Source organism: Dermacentor andersoni, chromosome 7 (genome assembly GCF_023375885.2).
Source record: "Dermacentor andersoni chromosome 7, qqDerAnde1_hic_scaffold, whole genome shotgun sequence".
In the NCBI taxonomy this organism is placed as follows: Eukaryota; Metazoa; Arthropoda; class Arachnida; order Ixodida; family Ixodidae; genus Dermacentor; species Dermacentor andersoni.
The window spans coordinates 79,379,407-79,402,691 of NC_092820.1; the positions used below are offsets into that span (position 1 = coordinate 79,379,407).

Below are 23,285 nucleotides of genomic sequence, written 5' to 3' on the forward strand. Positions count from 1 at the left end.
AAGAATATGGAATCCCAGCAATTCAAGAAAATATGCTCTATTGTCTGTGGCTTTTTACAAATGATGCAGTTGATGCTCCCAGGCACAAAGATACCTTTTTCCTGGAGCCAAGGTTTGACAGGTAGTGTGCCGCAGTGTAACATAAAGAAGAAAGTTTTTGTAGAAGCCTTCACAGGAAAACCTTTTACACGTTTCAGCACATTCCGCGCTTGTCCTAAATGATATGCTGAACGATAAATCGGTGTAGGGCACATGACATAAATAAGGTCCTTGTAAAGCTTCTTTCTGGAAACATCTGACAGATAATCTACTGAATAATGCGCTCTCAGAAAACGGACACTATCCACAACTTCACGCATAAATCCTTTCACAGCTACATTACGAAGCGTGTGTGACGTAACAATAAAATCAGGCAATGCATCACACAATCGCAGTTGAATAACAGTGCGCAAGAACGCGTCACTTTGGTCGCGAAAAAACACAAATCTCGACACGACCTGTTTCAAGAACAAATGAGATAAACCTACACCTCCATTCCCCACCGCAAGAAATAAGTTTACACGACTCATCCTTTCCCAACCAGATGCCCACAAAAAAACAGCGAATATTCTGTGCAATTTCTGCACACAAATCCTTGACATACACAACACTTGTAACATATAAAACACTTTCGCTACCAAAAACAAGTTACACACCGTCGCACGGGTGAAAATAGACATACTTCGTCCGCCCCACTTTGATGTCTGCGCTTTGATTTTTTCAGTTGGCTCTGCCCACTGGCTCGTTGCATCTTTATAATATTGAAGCGGAACACCAAGGTAGCTGGATGGCACAGTTGTGAACTTTATGCTTTCATAGCATTCTGGCTTATGTTCCCATTCTCCGTGCCAGAAACCTAAACACTTCTGCCAGTTTATGGCACTGCCAGTAAAGCTACAAAATTCTTTGGTATCTTTTACTGCTTCTTTAATGCTTGTTTTGTCTCCACAAAAAATTGCAATGTCATCTGCGTAAGACAAGATTTTAATTTCATGCGTGAAGAAACGGAAACCTCGTATATTCTGGTTGTTCTGCACTTTAAGACAAAAAGGTTCCAAGAACATTGCAAATAATAATGCTGAAATCGGATCTCCCTGTTTCACACCAGTTACAACTGATATTCGATCACTTAATGTCTTATTAATTATTAGATTGGTAGTACAATCAGTGTAAGCCATTTTTACCCCATCTAGGACCACCTTGCCAACGTTAGTATATTCCAGTAATCTAAAGATCGCCTCGTGCGCTACCCTATCAAAGGCTTTCTCAAGGTCCAGCTGTACCATCGCCACGTGCCCGCATACCATATCACAGCACTCCAGTACACTTCGAGCTGTATGAACATTCGTAAAAATTGTCCTCCCCTTTATGCCACATGTTTGGTGTTTACCAACTACCAATGTTATTACACTTTGCAGTCTTTTAGCTAACACTTTCATGAATATCCTGTAATCAACATTTGCAAGGCTTATTGGCCGATATGCTTCCACTGAAAGTAATTTCGAGGGGTCATCTGTTTTAGGTATTAGTACAATATGGCTTGTTTTAAAAGATGGAGGCATTCCACGTCTGTCATACGCTTCATTAATAACATCGTAGAGTATTTCAGCCAATTCCTGTTTAAAGGCTTTGTAGAATGACGCGCCAAGGCCATCAGGCCCAGACGACTTTCCTACACTTAACTCTTTTATTGCTGTTTCGATTTCATTAACACTAATGGGAGCTTCCAGTGTATTTTTCGCATCGTCGTCCAACCTCGGCATTAGTGGCATAAATTCTGTAAAGAAGCCTTCGTGTACAGGTGTCTTACACCCCAGCAAACCCGTGTATCTTTCAACAAATGCTTTCTGGATCACATTTTGATCTGTCGTGACTTCATCACGATAGCAAATTCTTTTGATTTCGTTCTTTGCGCCGTAGCATCTTTCGTCTCCCAGTGCACGCTTGGTTGGGGTTTCCCCCAGCCAGAGCCGTTCAGCCCGCGCTCGTATCACGGCCCCTCTATATTTTTCAGCTTCCATGGCTTCCATCTTTCTTTTAACTTCTTTAATCTCTTTTGCGAACAGCCCAGGTATTGTGGTTTCAGCATTTAAAAGATAGTCCAGAGTATTTCGCAGTTCTTTTTCTTCTTGTTTAGACTTGTGCCGCAGTGCGCATGCTCTATCAATTGCAGTAATTTTAACATCAATTTTAAATTGTTCCCACAACGCACCAATCCTGTCAGACTTATCAGAGTTAACAGCTTCAATTCTTTCTGTCACTGCCCGCATAAAAGTTTCATCATGTAGCAGCTTTTCGTTAAGCTTCCAAAGATTCCAATTAAACTGTGAAGTTTTTCGTTTCGTGCCTATTTCAAACATGACCAGGCTATGGTCGCTGAAGCTTACATGCTTTACCATGTATTTGAAGCATAATGGCATAAGGCTTGCTGAAATGTATGCGCGATCTAACCTGGCAGGACTCGCACCTTGGAAATGCGTATACTGCACACAATTACCACGGAGTACATCCCCCACATCAAACATATATTTTTCTTGTGTAATTGTGTTCAATAGATCAGCGCTCAAATCTCTAATAGGTACATTTTTGACTGTGTCCTCAGGCAAGCACACACAGTTAAAATCACCCAGAAGCACAACTTTCCTTTCACAAGACAAAAACGGTTCAACATACTCGAAGAAAACCTTGCGCTCCCTCTCTCTATTCGGGGCGTAGATGCACAAAAGACGCCACTCAGCTTCATTAAAAGAAAAATCACACAGGACTAGCCGACCATTTTCACTGGTGAGGACTGCTTCCTCTAATATTCCGATACTATTGCGCAAAAAAAGGGCACATCCTCCGGACTTGCCAGCAGCATGACACACACAAACGTTATATCTTGCTTTAAAGGTCTCGACCATCCGGTCTGTTGCTTCCTGACTCTCGATTTTTGTCTCCTGAATAGCCAAAATATCTATGTCATTATCGAGCATTAGGCGACTAACTTGCACTTGCCGTCGTCTTGCTGTCAATCCCCGTACATTCAACGTTGCAATACGAAGTGCAGAAAGATTTGGATCCATTGTCTTATTTTTTTTTCACAATACCTAATACGCTACGCAAATACAGGCGAGGGAGACTTACATCACCGGTCAGTGTGCACAGCAGGCGGATTCGTCCACACGGGTAATTAGCCCCGCTTCTACCTTGAAGACACTCAACTCAACCAAAGTCTCAACATGATTGTCCTCGTACATACAGTTGAACAAGGCAAAAAAGTACCCCCGCTAACGCGGAGGCACTCGCGGCCCTTGCAACCGGTCTGGTGGGACCGTCGGCTTGGGCTTGAAGCTGGTCCTACGAGTGGTCGTTGACTTCAGCGGTGGTGGTCCCACAGCGCTCGTTGGGTCGGAGCAATCCTCGTCGCTAGCCACCTTCTCATGAGGTCTCTTAGTAACGGCTGTTGCAGGTTGACTTCCTTTCTCACTTTTCGGGAGTGCCTCGTTCTCCGAATCATTCTGCGAAGCCAATGCGCCACCTCCGAGATTTGTTTCCATCTCGGGAGTACTTTCGGGTGTGCTTGGGTGGGCCGGTTGTCGTTTTTCGTCCTCCGTTCTTACTTCTTTGTCCTTTTAAGAAGACGCTACAGGCTGGTTCTCTTGCCTGCTCGCCTGATGCCCACTTCCCACAGAAGCTTCTTCGGCGTCGGCCTGGTCCATAAGGTGCTCTTGCACAATGTCGCTTCCACCTGTTCCGGTTACATTGGCATAGCTGCGTACACACTGGCTCTCCTCGTGGCCATAGCGACGGCAGGCACCGCAGCGCGGTACCCGGCACTCGCGCCGTATGTGACCGGTGCCGTGGCACCGGAGGCAGAGCGGCGCTCTACCAGATACGAATACAAGTGCGTTGTCTTCGCCTATGCGCAACTGGTGCGGCAGGTCTTCGACCGTCAAACCGGACTTCAGGCGCAAGGACACCAAACGTGTGTGCGAGCCCTTCTCGTAACAGCCTGAGACACGCCACTTCTCTTTGGAAATTTCAATAACTTTGCCAAAAGGTGCCAAAGCCATTCGAACATCGTCGTCGGGCGTGGTGTGCAGGAGCCAGTGAAGCTTCATCCGCACATCCTGTTTGCACGGGTCAATAACAACGCACCGGTGCTCCTTGACGCTGAACGCCTCGAGGGAAAGTATCTTTTTCTTTCCGTCTTCATCCTTGAAGGTTTTCGCCCACACATGATTCATTTGATAGGCCCCAAGGGCCAGCACTTCCGGCATAAGCTGTACTCTGACAAGCGCATCGCGAAAATGTTCTACGCGATACGGTCTTGCTTTTAAGTCTCCGTGCAAAAACACTGTCTTAGAAACCGTCATACCTGAAGGCAGATGAGGCAAAACAAGCTGGTATTCCTGTGTAGTCGACTCCGTAAACCTGATTCCACGGCCCTGCTGGGCCGCTTCAACCGCCCCAACGGAGCAAGACATTCTGCGACCGTACCGTACGGTAGCCGGAAGTAGAATCCACTAGACCACGCCGGAACGGAGAACTCCGACGCTAAAAACCGGTGCCATCAATGCCGCCGTTTTGTAATTTGCTCTGATTTAGTGCAAAAAAAAAAAAAGGTCTCACCGAGATTTGAACTCGGATCGCTGGATTCAGAGTCCAAAGTGCTAACCGTTACACCATGAGACCTCAACGAATCATTCCGACGCCGGGAATCGAACCCGGGCCTCCTGGGTGAGAGCCAGGTATCCTAGCCACTAGACCACGCCGGAACGGAGAACTCCGACGCTAAAAACCGGTGCCATCAATGCCGCCGTTTTGTAATTTGTTTTGATTTAGCGCAAAAAAAAAAAAAAGGTCTCACCGAGATTTGAACTCGGATCGCTAGATTCAGAGTCCAAAGTGCTAACCGTTACACCATGAGACCTCAACGAATCATTCCGACGCCGGGAATCGAACCCGGGCCTCCTGGGTGAGAGCCAGGTATCCTAGCCACTAGACCACGCCGGAACGGAGAACTCCTACGCTAAAAACCGGTGCCATCAATGCCGCCGTGTTGTAATTTGCTTTGATTTAGCGCAAAAAAAAAAAAAAAGGTCTCACCGAGATTTGAACTGGGATCGCTGGATTCAGAGTCCAAAGTGCTAACCGTTACACCATGAGACCTCAACGAATCATTCCGACGCCGGGAATCGAACCCGGGCCTCCTGGGTGAGAGCCAGGTATCGTAGCCACTAGACCACGCCGGATTTTTTTTTATTACCTTTCTCAGGATTGAAACAAAGCGATACAATCACAAATTCACACTACATAAAGTAATTAAAAACGCTTGCCCGCTTTGGGCAAGCGTGGGTATTTAAAACCGCTTCAGGTTGACAAGAGCATCTAATACAGGCATCCATGCTGGTGGATCAATCTGTGCTTTATATATCTCACGAATAAACGCGATACTTTCTTTGAAGTACTCTCTGGCTGGCTGGGCGTTCATATCTGCATGATACACTGCCATTCTTGTTTTCCAGATGCTGTGAAGACATAAAGCCATAAACATGTCATACGGCACCCCTTGATCATTATCGGTTGGGAGGAAGCGGATGCCATATGGGGTAATCGGTAACTCTTTTTTTAAAGTACGTTGCAGTATGTCCCATAAGAAGGTGGCATCTACGCAATCAAGAAAAATATGGTCGATAGTTTGTGGTTGCTTGCACAATAAGCAGTTTATCGTCCAAGGCACGAAGATACCCTTCTGCTCTAACCACGGTTTAACGGGCAGAGTTCCGGTGTGCAAGTAACAGAAGAACGTTTTCATCGTGGACCGTACTGGCATCCGCTTCACCCTTTTCAGTACGTCTTTGCCTGCTCCTGTTGACAACATGGTGCGATACAGTGGTTCTGGCATACATACATCAACAACATCTTTGTACAGTTTCTTTCGTGTGACATTGCTTAGATACTGTAATGAGAACCGTGCTGCGAGGAACTCGTAAGACCAGACGACTTCTCGCAGGAAGCCTCGTACTTTCGGCCCATCAACCCGATCAGATGACGCAATAAACGCTGGCATAACGTCACACAATCGCATTTGAATCACAGTACGTAGGAAAGCATTGCTTTGCTCTCGCATAAAGAGAAATCTGGACACCACCTGTTTTAGAAATAAATGCGCCAAGCCCAGTCCGCCACTTTTCACTGACCGGAATAAATTTGTACGGCTTGTACGTTCCCAAGTTGATCCCCATATATACACTGCTAGCACCCTGTGGAGTCTTTGAATGCTTACTCTCGTCGCACACAGTACTTGCAGAACGTACCAAATCTTGGCTACAAGAAAAAGGTTACATACTGTTGACCTTGCAAATATAGATAAGTCTCTCCCTCCAAATTTGGTCAATTTTTATTTTATTTGTTCCGCTTCATTTCTCCAATAATCACTAGTGTCTTTATAGTGATTTAAAGGCACCCCGAGGTATTTCGTTGGCGAAACCGTCCACTGCATGCTTTCAAAGACGTCCGGGGTGTCGTCCCAATCCCCATGCCAAAAGCCCGAAGATTTGCTCCAGTTGATAACGCTTCCGGTCACTTTACAAAAACTCTTCGCCACACTGATGGCATTCCTGACACTTTCTTGGTCAGAACAGAAAACTGCAATATCGTCAGCGTACGTAAGTAGCTTAACCTCGCTTGTGCTCAACCTGAAACCTTTTATTGCACTCGATGACATGATTTTCAAACAGAAAGGTTCCAGGTACAGCGCGAACAGTAAAGGAGACAAAGGGCATCCTTGCCTAACAGAGGACTTTATCTGGAAACTGGCAGTTAATGATTTATTAATTTTAATCCTGCTAGAAATGTCTGCGTAACACATTTCTATACCTTCTGATAGGACCTTCCCGACATTGATGTGTTCTAGAATGTTGAAAAGGACTTTATGCACAACTCTGTCGAATGCCTTCTCTAAATCCAGTTGTACCATTGCGACCTTACCGCAGTACGCATCACAGCACTCCAGGACGGTTCTAGCCACGTGTATGTTTGTTACAATGGACCTTCCTTTTATGCCGCAAGTCTGATGCGGCCCCACAAGCCTGGTTATAACACTTTGCAGTCTCCTACCCAAAACTTTAGCGAAGATCTTGTAGTCCGTGTTCGTTAGAGTTATCGGTCGATACGCTCGTACAGAGAGCAAGGCAGCAGGATCCTCTGTTTTGGGAAAAAGTACAACATGGCTCTGCCTGAAAGAGGGAGGCAACTTCTTTGTTCTGTATGCCTCCTTTATTACGTTATGAAGGACAACTGCTATCTCAGTTTTAAAAGCCTTGTAGAATTCTGAGCCAAAACCATCAGGGCCTGGCGATTTCCCTGCACTCAATTCATCGATTGCCCCCTCAATTTCTGCAACGCTGATTGGTGCTTCGAGATTCGTTTTAACTTCTGCTTCAAGTTTTGGCATGTGTCTCAAGAAATCGCTTTGAAAACCTTCCACAATCTGTGGTTCATGGCCAACTAAATCCCGATAATAATCAACAAATGCGCGACGTATCAGTTCCTCGTCTTGCAGAACTTCATCTCTGTACATTATCGCTTTTATTTCGTTGCGCGACGCATAGCTTTTTTCATCTGATAGATCGCGTTTGGTCGGGGTTTCACCCATATACATTTTTTCCGCACGCGCTCGTACAACTGCGCCCCTGTACTTTTCTGTATTAATAATTTCTAGTTTGCTTTTAATTTCTTTTATTTCTCTGGCAATGTTACCCGGGGCTCTAGCTTCGGCATTCAAATAAAAATCAAGCTGGCTTTGGAGCTCAGTTTCTTCTCTGTTTTGCTTCCTCCGCAATGCCCCGGCTCTTTCGATGGCTGAGATTTTTGCATTTTCCTTAAAATGTTCCCACGCCTCCGCATAACACTCCGGTTCATTTGCCAGTAGGTCTCCAATTTTTCCTTTTGTTTCCTTCATATATACCTCATCATTGAGGAGTTTAACATTGCATTTCCACAGCTGCCAGTTAAATTTCGCCGGTTTCCTCGGACCTAGCGCGCACACATCCAAACTATGGTCGCTAAAGAAAACGTTTTTAATGTCATACTTATTGCAGACGGGTGCCAAATCTGCCGAAACATAAATACGATCTAATCTAGCGTGGCTGTCCCCCTGGTAGTGGGTAAACCGAGGCAATGTGTCATTTGACAGGAAGCACCCTACATCTTCTAACAGGTGACCTTCAGTCAGCGCATTTAGTACCGACACACTCGCATCTCGTATCGGTGCATCTCTTGTCCTGTCTTCTACTCTGGATACGCAATTAAAGTCCCGCATCATTATATTTGCCCTGTCACAATTCAGATAATGTTCAACACTTTCAAAAAACAATCGGCGCTCACTTGGTGCATTTGGGGCATGTAAACAAACTATTCGGAACTTCTGGGCTTGCAACGTTATGTCACATACAATAAGTCGTCCAGTGTCACACGCGTACACACTATCAACAGATATACCTGTGGAGTGCTTCAAGAACAGCGTACAACCACCGGCTGTACCTACTGCATGCGCAACGCATACATTGTAGTACGCCCTAAAAGGTTCAACCATGCGGTTTGTTCCTTCCTGACTTTCGATCTTCGTTTCCTGTATGGCAATTACGTCCAATTCATTTTCCATAAAAAGTCGACTCAGCTGGTATTGTTTTCCCCGTGTCGACAGGCCCCGCACGTTAAGAGTGCCTACATAAAGAGGCGTTTGGAGAGTAACAGCCATTTTTTTTTATAAACACAAACCGCATAGTATCCCTTGCTTATCACAAGACGGCAAAACACTCACATTTTTATAGAAAATCCCAGTCGTTCCAGCCATATTGATTAGAATTTAGACTTCGCCGTGACGACGTCAACGCACTGTCTTTCCGGTCCCTTCCGCTGATAGTGTCCGGTTGGAAAAAAAGAAGGCTCGACAGCTTGTCACGTTGCCGGCGGGGCCGGCGGTTTCCGCTCGGGCCGTGGCTCCAGCGGTGTTTTCGGTGCGGGTTTAAATGTAGTCCTTCGATGGGGTGTCGTTTTCACAGGCGGCTCATCCGTTGCATTCTGGTCCGTCTTGTGCCCTTCTTTGTCGTCCTCATGGGGTCGTTTTGGTGCAGGGCTGCTGGTACTTGCCATAATGACGTCTGTAGTCTCAGGGCTTTGCTCGACACTCGCGCCAGGTGCAATGTGTTGGCTCGTTGGAGCGCCCATCGCCTGTGTCTCTACAGCCTCTGTTGAAGCGATGGCTGTGTCTTCCGCAATAATGAGTGCAGCCTTTTGCTTCACATGTGACACGTTTGTTGCACCAATAGTTCGCGAGCTGTCTGCCTCGGGGGTAGTTTCGGCCGCGTCTGCCTCGTCCATAAGATGTTCCGTCGACAGTTCATCGCTTGCTTTGACTCCGGCCACGTTTGCGTAGGTTCGCACGCAGACGCTTTCATCGTGGCCATATCGTCGATATTTGGCACAACGCGGTACCCGGCAGTCGCGCCTGATATGGCCTGTGGCATGGCACCTCAAGCATAGCGGTGGGCGTCCCGGCGCAACGAGTAGAGCCACGATTCCTGCAACGCGCAACTGATGGGGTAAACCTTCTAGAGTTACACCAGGCTTGAGCTTCAGACCAACCGTGCGCGTAGACGAGCCTTTGTCTGCTATTCCGTGCACTCGCCAGCGCTCCTTGTAGATATCGCTTGCTTTCCCCTACGGTGCTAGAGCAGAGCGCACTTCTTCGTCCGGAACATTATGTAGCACCCAGTAAAGCTTGATGCGCACTTCTTGATTTTCGGGGTCAACCACAAGGCACCGTTTCTCCTTGACCAGAACTTCCCCAATTTCTACCATCTTCTTCGTAGCTTCCGCACTGTTAAAAGTGACGGCCCAAACATGGTTCATCTGGAACGCCCCCAAAGCTATCACTTCAGGAAGCACTCCGAGATGAACCAACGTGTCCCGAAAATCTTCTACACGGTATGACCTGGCTTTCAAATCCCCGTGGAGAAAAACAGTATTCGCTACAGACGCACCTGTTGGCAGCGACGGCAGAATAACTTGATAGTCCAGGGCTTCATCAGCAAAAAACCTGTTTCCGCGGCCCGACTGGGCCGCTGATACCGCTCCGGCGGAGCACATTCCACACGCGTCCGTTTGCTATCACGGCCGGATGTAGAATCCACTAGACCACGCCGGAACTGACTAACACGCTGCGCAAGTTGGCTTCAATCAGTGCGAATGCACTGCTATGGAATCTAATATTCGCCAAAGCAACTAAAAAGTTGCGGAATGGTCTCACCGAGATTTGAACTCGGATCGCTGGATTCAAAGTCCAAAGTGCTGACCATTACACCATGAGACCACATCCAAATTTTCCGACGCCGGGAATCGAACCCGGGCCTCCTGGGTGAGAGCCAGGTATCCTAGCCACTAGACCACACCGGAACGGAGCAACAAGCTGCGCAAGTTGGCTTCAATCAGTGCGAATGCTCTGCTATGGAATCCAATATTCGCCAAAGCAACTAAAATGTTGCGGAAAGGTCTCACCGAGATTTGAACTCGGATCGCTGGATTCAAAGTCCAAAGTGCTGACCATTACACCATGAGACCACAACCAAATTTTCCGACGCCGGGAATCGAACCCGGGCCTCCTGGGTGAGAGCCAGGTATCCTAGCCACTAGACCACGCCGGAACGGAGCAACAAGCTGCGCAAGTTGGCTTCAATCAGTGCAAATGCTCTGCTATAGAATCCAATATTCGCCAAAGCAACTAAAAAGTTGCGGAAAGGTCTCACCGAGATTTGAACTCGGATCGCTGGGTTGAAAGTCCAAAGTGCTGATCCATTACACCACGAGACCACATCCAAATTTTCCGACGCCTGGAATCGAACCCGGGCCTCGTGGGTGAGAGCCAGGTATCCTAGCCACTAGACCATGCCGGAACGGAGAAATACGACCTTAAAAATCGGTGCCATCAATGCCGCTGCACTGTAATTTGCTTTAAATTATCGCAAAAACGCAAGAAAATGTCTCACCGAGATTTGAACTCGGATCGCTGGATTCAGAGTCCGGAGTGCTAACCGTTACACCATGAGACCTTGACAAAACATTCCGACGCCGGGAATCGAACCTGGGCTTCCTGGGTGAGAGCCAGGTATCCTAGTAATGTTTTCACGGTCAGAACACGCAGCCGGCTTTCTTGTATTATAGTATTGTCGTGATTGATTGGGATTGAACTCGCGTGGGAGACCTGCTGAGAAATATAAGAGAGACGATTTTACCATCGCGTCGCGCGACACGACTGTGACGTTCCTGAGTTGTCTAAATAAGCCATGATGAACTTTTACAACTGCCACTCAGGCACTTGGGCTGCTGTCGAGTCCAATCCGGATCGGGTACTTCTACACGGGCAGTTTAGAGCGCGATATTGCGGGATCCGAATCTAATAGATCGCGATCGTAGGCGCTGTTGTCTGCACCAAAATTCTGGGCGAGCTCAACCAGCTCGATTCGGATTGTTCGACGGTGCAACGCCATTCTTGATCGTGATCGAAAATTTTGATCCGTTTGACCGCGATCGAAAGCGCCCGTGTAGCACCAGTATTGAAGAACGAGAGAGCCACAGCGATTTAAATGGTGCGCTGATCTCTCGCAACGCAACTCTCAGAGTCAAGATGCCATACCGTTCGGTATGACTTTTGACAAATGGGCGAATTAATCACCCGGCTGTATTAAAGTGTTGAGTTGCTTGCAACTTGCTACAACACAAATGTCGCCGCTTTAGCGCGCGCTGTCCAACACGAGAAAGCCCAATCTGAGTCGCAGGTGCTAATCGGCCGACGCTCAATGCGTGACTAAAGCACATCGAGCGATATTCCCGTCTCCAGGAGGAAACTTTCATGACTAAGCTAGAAGGCGAAGCAACAAACACCGCCGCGAATAATGCCAAGCATTAAGTAAAACGACAAACTTTTGCATTCCGACTTACTTGATTCTGAGGACCGTCGTTATCCTTGCCTCGATGTATTTTTTCCTACCGCTTACCTGGGAAACTGTAGAACTCGACAGGAGGCTGCCAGGCCCGGGTGTTTTTTGTTACTGCGGTGGCAGTTCAACACGCTACAGTACCGGCCTCCTTGGCTACCCGACCGCCGAAGCATCGCGAAACGCCGGCGAAGCGACGATCGCAGGCATCGCGAACAATTCACGGTGCCGGTGACTTGGTAAAGTGGTAAAGGTGACAAAGTGGTAAAGCCGCCACCGCTAGGGCGGAGTGGTGCTAGCGTCTATAGGCAAACTTGAGGGTGGGAGCCCTACAGCATTCCCGCTGAACTGGGGCGCTAAAACCTAAAGCTATTCCAAACTTTTCTATTCCAATTTTGCAATCAGCCCTCCATGATCGGTTGTAAACAATTTCGGGCCATCCCCACATCTACTGTCTTTCACTCGACGTCACGAAAAGCGCGAAAACAACCATATCTGATATTATATGTGCACAACGATAATGCATGGTTAGACCAAACGAAAGAAAAATAATTATTCCCGATTCGTCGCCTTTTTCGCCATTAGCCCTCTGCTACTGGTCAAGTGCGTTGGCGGGCTGCGCCCACTTTTCCGGTCTGTCACGGAACCTCACAAAACCTCGAGAACTCACCACGTCAAAGTGGTAAGCGTTAAGGATGCATTAATATGCCGAACAAAACTGAATTTTTTTTTCATGAATAATAGCCGGGCATTGCCCCGTTTCGAAAGGAATATAAGGTGGCTGCCCGCCGATCGCTCTGGCACTGCCAACTCAGAGATGCCCGGAAGCATGGATTTATTTGCGTATAATAAACAATTTTGCGTGGCAGTATAACCTTATCGAGCCCTTTCGGCACGTATACGACGTTGCTGTGGGAAGTCCTTCTTTGCTGAGGATGCGTTTTAGCGACATATTTATACTTCCGTTGAACGCCGCGGCGATTTTCGGCCAGCCACCGCAAGCTAAGCGCGGGGAAGCGGACCAATACGTTCTTTGCTTAGGATCCGTTTTAGCGACATTTTTATCCTTCAGTTGTCCGCCGCCGCGATTTTCGACCAGCCACTACACGCTAAGCGAGGGGAAGCGGACCAATCGCAGACGCCGGCACCACCCTTCTCATCGGATAATCCGCTTCTACTGTGCAGGCTCAGCCCCATCGAAGCCTTCTCCTCTTGAGCGTGCACATCGCCTCGTGTCAGCTGCTCCATCTAGGCAATGCTATTCGCTTTGAAAGCAAAAAAAAAAAGTGACCTTCTATAAACGAGGCCCGCGTTTGATTGGACTTTTCAAACAACGCTGCCGGTTACAGCCCGATGCTTGCGCCGGTGCACGGCTACCTATGTTTGACGTCAGGAGATTGCAATAAAAACAGATAGGAATTGTTTTACGTTACAGGGCCTCTGCTGTGTGTATACGCGCCGGTCAGAGTGAAACTGGCAGTAAACGTCACGCTAACGTTACATATTTCACTGGGCGTCGCTAACTTCGCAGACGCAACGTGTGCAACGCCACTGGCGGCACCTCTGACGACGGCAGCGTTGCGAGACGCCAGGCCGCTCTTTCGCCTTGCGTAGTGCGTTGCGGCAAACATGTCACGCCCTCGTATAGTTTGAAAAACCGAGTTCTAGCGCGACGCTAAACCTTGTTGTGGCTGTCGATGCCCTTCGGGTGAAAATGGCAAACTTTTGAATATATGCTCGTTCTATGTCAAAAGGGGTAGCCGGCACCGCTTGACGGCACCACCATCTGCTACAGCTATTAAGCAAATAACGTTTTTTTTTATATTCCGTTGTTCCTAAACCTTTGGCGCCGGCAGCACATACGCAGTCACGGGATTTGTGCAGGTGACAACGATCGTATATAAGCCACGCGACGGCGGGTTACGATCGAGGAGTAATGCGACAGGCGAGACGTGATCATGACATGCTTTAATGTAACAGCGAGGATCGCTTTATTTACACGTGAACGACCGCAAACAGCCTTTGGAAGAAAAAAAACGAGACGAGAAACGCGACGCGGACGAATCCAGACGAGGACGACGACGAAATGGCACAGGCGCACACAGACACACGTTGGACAGGCTGGCTCAGACGAAACACCGCCGACGTCGCCGTAGCTTTCCCGCGAAGAAGCTGACGCAGACGACACAAACTGACCACGCACCCAAAGCACTCACTGCACTATGAAAATGAAACACCAGCATGTGTATACATAGTATGCACGTGACGTCACATCCGCCGCTGTCGTCTGCTTCCGCTACCTTCCGCCATCTTGGGGAACCTTATTAACAGGCGCACGCATAGGCTTATGGGTTCCCCAACATGGCGCCGCCGTAAACCGGAAGACGCGGAGTATCCTTGAATGACGTACGTGCATACTATGTATAACGCAACAATAATCACATATCTTCCTTTTGTTTGCCACTCCTAGCAGACTCTTTATAGGCAAATGTCTATCACTGGCGATACGACGTAAATTGCTAAGCCTTCGGCGTAACTTAGGATTCCCGAAAAGTAGACGTCACGCTGGGACGTGTAGTTGCTCTTCCGCGCAATCTAAGTGTTCCCTCCATTGTTGTCACCAGTTGTCACTCAATGCTCCAGCGTGACATTGGCGTCGTCATGATCCCACTTAAACCCCACTGCCACCACTGTAATAGTGAACCGGTACACGATGGCCACTGCAGGACGAAGAAAGCCCAAAATATCGCGCAACGATCGAGGGGCACAACGGAAAAAATGATTTAACATATTGCGAGGCAGTGTGGATTACAGCAAACGCAGCTGGATGCTGAAACGGGTACTGAGACACATTTTTGTTGGTTGTAGAAACGCTACCACACGGTGGTCGCACGTCTTTCCAGTAAATGTAGTTACAGTTAACAGTCCTCCGAGATCGAACGGCCCGCGCTGTCCGCGCGCCTCCCTATCTCGGAGGCTATGGCTCGAGTATCAGTTCATTCCAGCCGTCAGTGAATACTCTTGCAGTAGGACATATGCGTGGAAATTGCACACTGAGAAAAAGAACGGTCTGCAGTTATGAAGGAAATATGTTTGACCGCAAATCGTGCCCTACCAGCAACATGATATGCCAGGCTTTTTTTGAACGCGAACGTTAGCGAACTATTGCAGAGCTCCTCACGGAAGCATACTGCGTGCCTTATACAGGGTGATCATTTTTAAATTTTATGAAGTATAAGAAAAAAATTGGCTGAAGTTTAGCTCTTGCAAACCGAGTTCTCACGAGCGAGAGGTCTAGTTTGCTTGGTTTTGCAAGGACTATGCACACAGTGTTTCGTTAAAGTTATGCCAGCCTTTCACATACGTTACACACGCTGCCGAACGGTTGTCCCTGAAGTCGCAGTGAAACCTGACCGTCACAATCGAGCTTGGCGCCAGCCGAAGGGCGTGGTTCGTCAAACGTTCGTTGCGGGTGCCGTCGCTTGTATCCACGGCTTCGTCTCGTTCTCCTTGTTGTTCGTGCTGCTGAACGACGGCGGCAGTTGCAGCCGCTTCGATCTTGGCACGCTTACGCGCTTGGTAAGCTTCTCTATAACGCGCTAATCTGTCCTCACATTGCTCCGGAGTTTAAGTAGGCAATTTTGCCTTTTGCCTGATATTTCGCAGCATGCCGTCTAGCTATATCTAGTGGACGATTGGATTCAGCCTGTCGCTTGCGCTGAAGCGCACGCAGATATGACCCAGCCGGCATGCCATCCGTGGCGAGACTGAGCGACCAAGCGCCGGCGAAGCAGCCGTTAAACGGTTAAACCTTCGCCTAGTCACGTGGTACCGCAGCGGCGAGGCTCCGAGCGAGAGGAGCTGCTACGTCTCTACGCAGCGGATCACGTGGCTTGACGTCACAGCTGCCCCACTTGCGTTCCGGCGGCTCAAGGTCATTGCAACGCGATGAATGACCTTTCGAGACATGTCCTTGCAGAGCTTTCGCTTTACAAAATTGGAAGACCCCTAAGCTTCGCCTTTAAGAGTGGAACACGATAGTATTCAATGATCCCTGACTGGGCGGGCGGGGGGGGGGGGGGAGGGGGCTCCTCACGCTTCTCGGCAACTGCAGCTTATGTAACCGTCATGTTCACCATTAAACGCTAGCGGCGAACGTTATGCGTTAAGGCGAGCTTTCTGGTAGAAACGCGACCTCTTGCGTGGGCCCATCTTCGGTTATTGTTTCGCACTTTGAATATTTCAGTCCCAGAAGATTTAACATAAAAGGCATGCGCAGTCGGTGTTTTGTTTCGTGACATTTGTTTGTGGGCTGTCATTCTGAAAATTCCGAGGAATAACTTTCTAAAGAACGTAAGACACGGTATGAGCAACTCTAGTGATAGAAGAACTTTAGTGCCGTATAGAATATGCACAATTTTCGCTCACAAGACGGCCGGCGGCGACACCAGATTTTCTGCAACCCGGGGCACTTAACGCTATCGCGCTAATAGCGTGTTGCAGGTAACATAATTGCAGTCTTTGAGCTGGATTATTCAGAGGCGGACATTACGTGTACGAGAAATAGAAACACATTAAACTAATCAACAAAAATCCACCAATTATCTTTTCAATTATTTACTTTACTGCCCATATTGTAATTCCCGAATTGTAGCCGGTGAGTTTGCAAGGCGTATGCACTTGGAATGAATTTCCAGAATGACGCCAGTTTGAAGACATTCGCCATCGAACTAGCCGTGAAAATGCGACGTTGTTCCAGTTACTTTTTCAATCGAACAACATTTTACGCATTGAAGCACAAAGGTAACTGAAACGCCCATGTGTTTCGAGCCATATATTGGGAAATAATATAGATTCGAAACTGGTGCCATGTTGGAAATTTATTTCAAGTGGATACGTTGTGCAAGCTCACCGGCTACAATGCGTAACTTGCAATATGTGCCTCAAAATATCAATTAAGGAGTTAATTAGTAATTTTTGAATTAGATGAATATATCTTTCGATTTCTCGTGCTACTAATGTCCACCTCTTCGAACAATCCAGCTTCAGGAAAAGAATCACGTTATCTGACACAGCCGATTTCTGAAAATTTCGAAAAACTTCGAAATGATCACCTTGTATAGGAACATGGATTTGTATTTCTCGTTCCGATTAGTTCAATGCACTGTTTAAGCGAGAGGTTTGCACGTTTTATTATCAATGGCGATACGAAATGCGCGTACAAGAGTGGTCGATTTGGCTCGAGATCTCATACGTGCCACTGGCAACTGCCGTAATGACGCGTCCAAACCCCTCGCTTTGTATAGAGATTATCACGTGACGACAGCTCTAGATACTGAATTTGTAAGTAAACGTTGCAAGCGACCGATGTGTGCGGAATGATGATGACGATGCTTGGAAGCTATAGTGCTGGAGTCGTGGCCCGAGTCAGCGGAGAGCTGGGGGCAGCGTGATACGCGACTGAATAAAACTACCTCTTGGAAGCGCATGTCTTGTACGATTAGCCTGCAAGGATTAAGAGTTAAAAATGGCCGGACTTGAAATTATCTAAGCTTGAATAGAAGCTCCGCTAGAGGAGAAGCACTTCTGTAAAGAAGGTAACAGCGCGACGCAAGATGGAAGCATGATGTGTAGCGTATGGCCCGCAAATCGGGCACAGAAATCGCAAATTGCGAGCTTGGAGAGGACGAAAAAAAAAAAAAAACGTTGCGCTTAATTCGTTTAGATAGCTATATAGCATTCTTTCAAACATCTATCTGCACTTCCTCGGCTGAAATGGGTCGACTAATAACAGAGAAACTCGATCGCCGAGCTTTTATTCTGACATTTCACAATCGGAGAGACGTCAATGCGGCGTTGCAAACTTGAGGGTGGTTTTGACGTATTTTCCTGGGCTGCCTGCGCCCAGCATAAAAAAAAAAAAGTCCCGAGGAGCTCCTAGTCTGAGTCCTTGGTAGTTTCGAATGTGAGGCGTTCGTGCTTCATTCGTAGCAAATTATAACCTCGAAATGGCGCTGTCGAAATTAATGACATCACGGGTAGTTGGCGAGGGATGCATGAAGATGGCTTCATGACCCGCCTTTCGTTCTTTCGGATTGTTCCTCGCTTGCCGTGGTAAGCAAAGAACAGTAAAAAAAAAAAAAAAGAGCGAAAGGCGGCAGAGCCTCCGATCACGGTAAGGCTAACTTATTTGGTATTACAATAACATCGTCTACGAATATAACTGAACATTCATTTTGAAGTGTTTCTGACCTTCTGTGAGTAAAGCGCACAGTCAATGCTCGAACTCGCGCAAGCACGATCAGTAGTCAAGCCACAAACAGCGCTGTAGAGAGTTTCCACGGAAACATTGCCCGAGCTCGAAACGGGGATATTTAGTGGGGCGCGCTTCGATTGCCGCTTGCTGGACAGGAACACAGACCGAACGAGAAAAAAAGAGAATGAAACGGAAATGAAAATTTCCGGAACATAGCGTAAAGAGCGAAATTCTAAAATGGCTTGACAACTTTGAGCCTGAGTGTTTACAGATGCCAGCCTGCCGCTTACGATGCGCATTTAGTCACTCAGTAGCAGCTTCACGCATACCAATCTAACCCAGAAGTAAGCTAGAAAGGCACCAGACCACAGCCGTGCTTTTTGCACAGTTGTGCGGAGCCAATTGAAGACTGGCGGATTGTGCGACCAGCTTAAGTGAACGGTAGCACGTGCTTAGCAGTGGGCGCAACCGCAGTCTAATTTTTCTTTTTCTTTCTGCCTCGTTTACCCTTCCTTCTGGGTAAGGTAGCCGAAACGCCTATTCTTGACATGGCCTCAGAGATTGCGTAGAGCGCGGAAAGTCTCCGCGAATAGCCGTTCTCGGAGGCCATGTTCATGGCTAACCTCCTTGCCTCCACGTCTTTCTCACGCGTGCATTCCCACATATACGAGTTCTTCTCATGCACAATGTGACTTTAGCGCAAGGTTGGGTAGCCGAAACGCACAATCTTGACATGGCCTCCGAGATCGGAAAACGGACGGACAGCCTCCGCGCGTAGCCATTCTCGGAGGCATTGTTCACGGTTAACCTCCTTGACTCCACGTTTTCCTCGCGCCTCCACTCTCACATATACAAAGTCTTCCCAGGCACACTTCGACTTTAGCGCAGAGGTTCGGCAACTTTTGAAAGACAAACGATAAACCTGTCACCGGCAGGCGAATGCCTAAGTGGCAACGCTGGCGGTGGCATTTTTTTTTCTTCAGGGCTTGTCCTAAAGCGAAGTGTGACAAAGTGTCGTTACGATGTGTAACTCTGCTCCTTTTATCTACTGGCACGAGCACTTCGATGTGACACATTCTCATAACGTGCCCACTTCCGTGGGCCATGGGTCGCATACCTCGGTATCAGTTCGAATAAGCTCTTACATCGCCAAATGTCGCTTGAGCGGCTGGCAACGACAGCACGTGAGCGTTGAGCTGACAGCCTGTCAGTGCTCGATTTCATTTTATTTTTTTCGCCCAGTGTTGTGTTCCTGTCCAGCAAAAGAGTGAAAGACACTTTTCAACGGTTCAAGCACTTCGTTAAGCATTGTTCACAATACTGTTCTGTAGAGAAAGAGAGATAGATAGAGAGAGAGAGAAACCACGCATACAACCATTGACGAACATCGAACGAGCACATAATTAAGATACAAATCTCCGGGCTAACATCAACCCTTTACGGAGAGAGTTTTCGGAATGTGCCATGGAGGCGGTATACTGGTTGGGTTGGTCCTTGACTTGAAGACGTCTCGTCGACACGCTAAAGGAGGTACGCGCCAATACGGCAAAGCTGATCGATTTGGTCCTAGGTTCTTTCCGCACGGGATGTGTCAAAACGAGCACGGAAGAAAATCCGCGACGACAAAGTGCCGGTTCAGAAAGCGTTGCAGTGACGACGCTCACCGACTGGTTCATGTTTATAAGTTGACAGTCGACGATGACTGATGCAATGCAACAAACGCCCCTGACCCGTGGATTGGGGGAACGTCGAAAATCCCCTGGCGGTCAAAATTAATCCGGAGTCTGATCCCACTACGGCGTGCCTCATAATCGAATCGTGATTTTGGCACGTATAAAAGCCCAGAATTCAATTCAGTATCGTGCTTACCTTGCTATTGTTTCCGTATCTTATATCTTATCAAGCACAATACACATAAGAGAGGACACAGACACACGAGGGCTCTGTCAACCGAGTTAACGGTGCGACTCTGTGTTGCTGCGTCATTCTGTAAGTGTGCTTCCTAGCATTTAGCCGCTTCACTTATAAAGCACCACGAAGTCGCACGCAAAAACAGACAAGCCTTCATCGAACTCTTCGAATGCTAAAATTAAAAGCAACTGAACGCGTAGAAGTACACTGGTTGTTTATAGCCGGTTCAGAATAGTGGAAAAGAAAGAAGGAAAGTAAGGAAAGTACGAACACCGGCAACGCGGAGCCCACTAAACGCTGCGTTAGCAAGGTTAGCACCAAGGTTATCTGTCGTCACTGCAACGTTGTACAAGCTTCGATACACATTGGCTGCTTAGTCATCAGAAAAGAGAGGATATGGTGTTCGCACAGCTTTTTGTTCGCCACTTTACTTACTAGGTCTAATAACCTCTAAGCACACATGAGTTCGTTCAGGGAAAGAAAGGAGTAAGTAAAAAATAAATCTAAAGAGTCCCGTGACCACTGCGGATCCGCCTCTAAGTCCTGCCGTACAACACGCCTTCTACAGCTATACTTAAGTTAATCTGTTTGAAAGCCCAACAACAGAAGTACGACACTCCCTCGGGCAGAACATGTATACCGTCTGTTAAGAAAGAAGAAAAATGAATCTGTAGGCCATTTCAGCCGTTGCCGGAGTGAGTGTGAGGCCTAACGGTGTACCAATCACTGCATGACACTGACATGACGTCACAATGGGTTTCCTAGATGAGCCGTTCCGGACTGCTCTGGAGTGCCCGAGGTGCTGCTTTCAACCAATCGGCGTTGACGTACGCAGAATCTCGGGCACTTCCGGGCAGTCTTGGGCAGCCTTGGCTAGTCAGGACAGTGTAATGTCTACAGAAGTCTCACTTCGGTATTCCCACAAAAGCTTCTCGGTTCCAATCTCTTTCTCGACCCAGCCGAGCTAAAGCCAGTGCCACCCTCGACCGCATCACGCCCTACTTTTCAGCAACCGTGGCCTCTGAGATCGCACCGGCTCTGTAACGATCTCGGAGGTTCTGCAGTAATGCTTTCTAGCCACCGCTGAGATACAATTCCGCAATTAGGCATTTTCAGCTTGCGTGTAGAGGCGCGTTTATGAAGCTTGTCATAAGCGCAGAAACCTCCGAGCAGCGTTAAGGCTTGGCTTCAGAGACTATGTAGGTGGCGCGGTGGTGGCGTGGCCTTTGATCTGGGGCGCCGCGGTCTACATCAGTCAAGCGGTGTCACTGCTGTTCGCTTTGCGCTTGGCAAGCCGACGAACATTTCAGTCTGAAAACGCGTTTACGAGTAAAAGGCAGCGAGACCATACTAATGCCAGCAAATGCAGCTTTGGCGCAAGGCCTCATCCTCACACCCGCAATTGCGGCCGTGGACTACGCTTCTAAAGAAGAGACGGTATGTTTGTTCGCAGTGACCGCAGTCGTCAGCTTGTGACACATGTGCATCCTCGAAAGACGCACAGACACACGCACACACAGACACACACACACACTCCACACATCTCGAGGACGAGATGGTTTTCCAGGTCTTCTTCTTTCAACCACCGTGCAGCCGTGTGAGGAAACAAAAAAAAACGAAACACGCACCGTTGGGATTCAACGAAGCAAATGGTCAGCTCGGTGCGTCCATCAACTGTTCGTCTGGCGAGACGGCAGTAGACGACGAAGTTCCAAGAGCACACACGATGTTCGCTTCCTTGAGCACAGAGAACACAATAATACCCTGATGATGAGACGTCCCCCACGCGACTATAGCACTTTGTAAAATACCGAGCATTGTTCCTTTGTACTGGCGATAGAACGCTCCCACGCGTCCGAAGCGCGCTGCGCAGCCAGCAGCAAAACGTCTAAAAGGAGATAAGCCCGTCATTCCTACACACCGAAACGACTAAAGTGGTAAGCACACGTGTGTAGTACGCGAAAGGTTAGCGTCGGATCATTCGAACGACGCGTCGAAAAAGACGGATAGCTCGGACTGTGGGGCAAACTATTGGAGCCTGCTCGAAAATTTGATGGGTATGTCTTGTTGGTTAACCGTACGATAGGTTGGATGTCTTTTACGCACATGCATTTTGCGACGTAACCATTAAAAGCCCTTAGACACGCGTCCTAATGTGAGTAATTAAAAGTTAAATAATGTTTCGTAAATTAGCTAACATCACGCTGGGATTGGTCGTCTAAGTAATGCTGACGTTTCAAGTACTCGGCGTAATTCGGAAATTGTTCTATCTACCGCAGGAGTATCCTAATGAATCGTTAAATCGAAGAAAAGATAAATCACCTGGTATATATATTATTCCCACGGTACCATTCACCGCTTTTTGTATTATCGCCTGTCTCGACGAGGTGAGCGGGAAGATCGCGGCAACAATGGACCTTCAGACAGTGGGCGAATTTCCTTCTGCCCGAGGGAGACAGATAGATCGGCGGGGCCAAAGGGAAGGGGGGGGGGGACGCGTGTGGCCAGACGATTTATCAGGCGCCGAGCCCCGACACCCTTTCGGACCACGTGACACGACGACGACAGAGCGGCGCGTTCGGACGAATGGGAGCGATCCTGAAGAGGGAAGAAGATAGAAAGAGACAATACTTGGAAGAATAATAACTGAGAGATAGGGAAATAAAGAGAGAAAAGAAAGGAACGTGTGGGGAGGGGGGGGGGGGGGCGATCGCAGTGGCGAGGTAGCGACCAAGTTCCCAGTCTCGCCACACCCTTTCCACACCGAGGTGCGAGGGTGCGGAGCGCCAGACCGCTTCTCAGACTGAGGCCCGTTTCATCATGAGCGCGTCCATGGGTAGCAACACGTCGTCGTGGACCAGAGATGATTCGACCGGTGACGGGGAATAGCGCAGCGAGTACCTGCAGAATAGCGGGAGAGAAAAACAGGGAAGACGGGTGACAATTATTGTGCGCTCAATAACGCTGTACACTCAATTTAGTACTGCATCGCCTGGGCGTGGCTTCAGCGGGCGAATTCGTGGGTCAAAAGTGTACTACTTTATAGATTAAGAGTTAAAAAATGGCTAGGCTTGAAATTATATGAGCTTGAATGTAGC

The 23,285-nt window shown here is 48.1% G+C and overlaps 1 protein-coding gene and 10 non-coding genes across 11 annotated transcripts in view; all 11 read right to left on the reverse strand.

The window, feature by feature from the left end:
- Positions 1 to 4,644: 4,644 nt before the first annotated feature.
- Positions 4,645 to 4,716, reverse strand: TRNAQ-CUG (transfer RNA glutamine (anticodon CUG)). Its single transcript has one exon. It is a non-coding gene; the product is annotated as a tRNA-Gln (tRNA).
- An 11-nt stretch (positions 4,717 to 4,727) lies between these two features.
- Positions 4,728 to 4,799, reverse strand: TRNAE-CUC (transfer RNA glutamic acid (anticodon CUC)). The gene has a single exon. It is a non-coding gene; the product is annotated as a tRNA-Glu (tRNA).
- An 83-nt stretch (positions 4,800 to 4,882) lies between these two features.
- On the reverse strand, positions 4,883 to 4,954 carry TRNAQ-CUG (transfer RNA glutamine (anticodon CUG)). Its single transcript has one exon. It is a non-coding gene; the product is annotated as a tRNA-Gln (tRNA).
- An 11-nt stretch (positions 4,955 to 4,965) lies between these two features.
- Positions 4,966 to 5,037, reverse strand: TRNAE-CUC (transfer RNA glutamic acid (anticodon CUC)). The gene has a single exon. It is a non-coding gene; the product is annotated as a tRNA-Glu (tRNA).
- An 84-nt stretch (positions 5,038 to 5,121) lies between these two features.
- Positions 5,122 to 5,193, reverse strand: TRNAQ-CUG (transfer RNA glutamine (anticodon CUG)). Its single transcript has one exon. It is a non-coding gene; the product is annotated as a tRNA-Gln (tRNA).
- Positions 5,194 to 5,204: 11 nt separating this feature from the next.
- On the reverse strand, positions 5,205 to 5,276 carry TRNAE-CUC (transfer RNA glutamic acid (anticodon CUC)). The gene has a single exon. It is a non-coding gene; the product is annotated as a tRNA-Glu (tRNA).
- Positions 5,277 to 10,327: 5,051 nt separating this feature from the next.
- Positions 10,328 to 10,399, reverse strand: TRNAQ-UUG (transfer RNA glutamine (anticodon UUG)). The gene has a single exon. It is a non-coding gene; the product is annotated as a tRNA-Gln (tRNA).
- Positions 10,400 to 10,410: 11 nt separating this feature from the next.
- Positions 10,411 to 10,482, reverse strand: TRNAE-CUC (transfer RNA glutamic acid (anticodon CUC)). The gene has a single exon. It is a non-coding gene; the product is annotated as a tRNA-Glu (tRNA).
- Positions 10,483 to 10,575: 93 nt separating this feature from the next.
- On the reverse strand, positions 10,576 to 10,647 carry TRNAQ-UUG (transfer RNA glutamine (anticodon UUG)). The gene has a single exon. It is a non-coding gene; the product is annotated as a tRNA-Gln (tRNA).
- Positions 10,648 to 10,658: 11 nt separating this feature from the next.
- Positions 10,659 to 10,730, reverse strand: TRNAE-CUC (transfer RNA glutamic acid (anticodon CUC)). Its single transcript has one exon. It is a non-coding gene; the product is annotated as a tRNA-Glu (tRNA).
- A 3,240-nt stretch (positions 10,731 to 13,970) lies between these two features.
- Positions 13,971 to 23,285, reverse strand: part of LOC126534246 (two pore potassium channel protein sup-9-like) — a 69,371-nt gene continuing 60,056 nt past the window's right edge. The window contains exon 3 of the mRNA XM_050181507.3: positions 13,971 to 23,088. Coding sequence (XP_050037464.1) covers positions 22,986 to 23,088 — 103 coding nt within the window. The 3' untranslated portion in view covers positions 13,971 to 22,985. The remainder of the gene's footprint in view (positions 23,089 to 23,285) is intronic.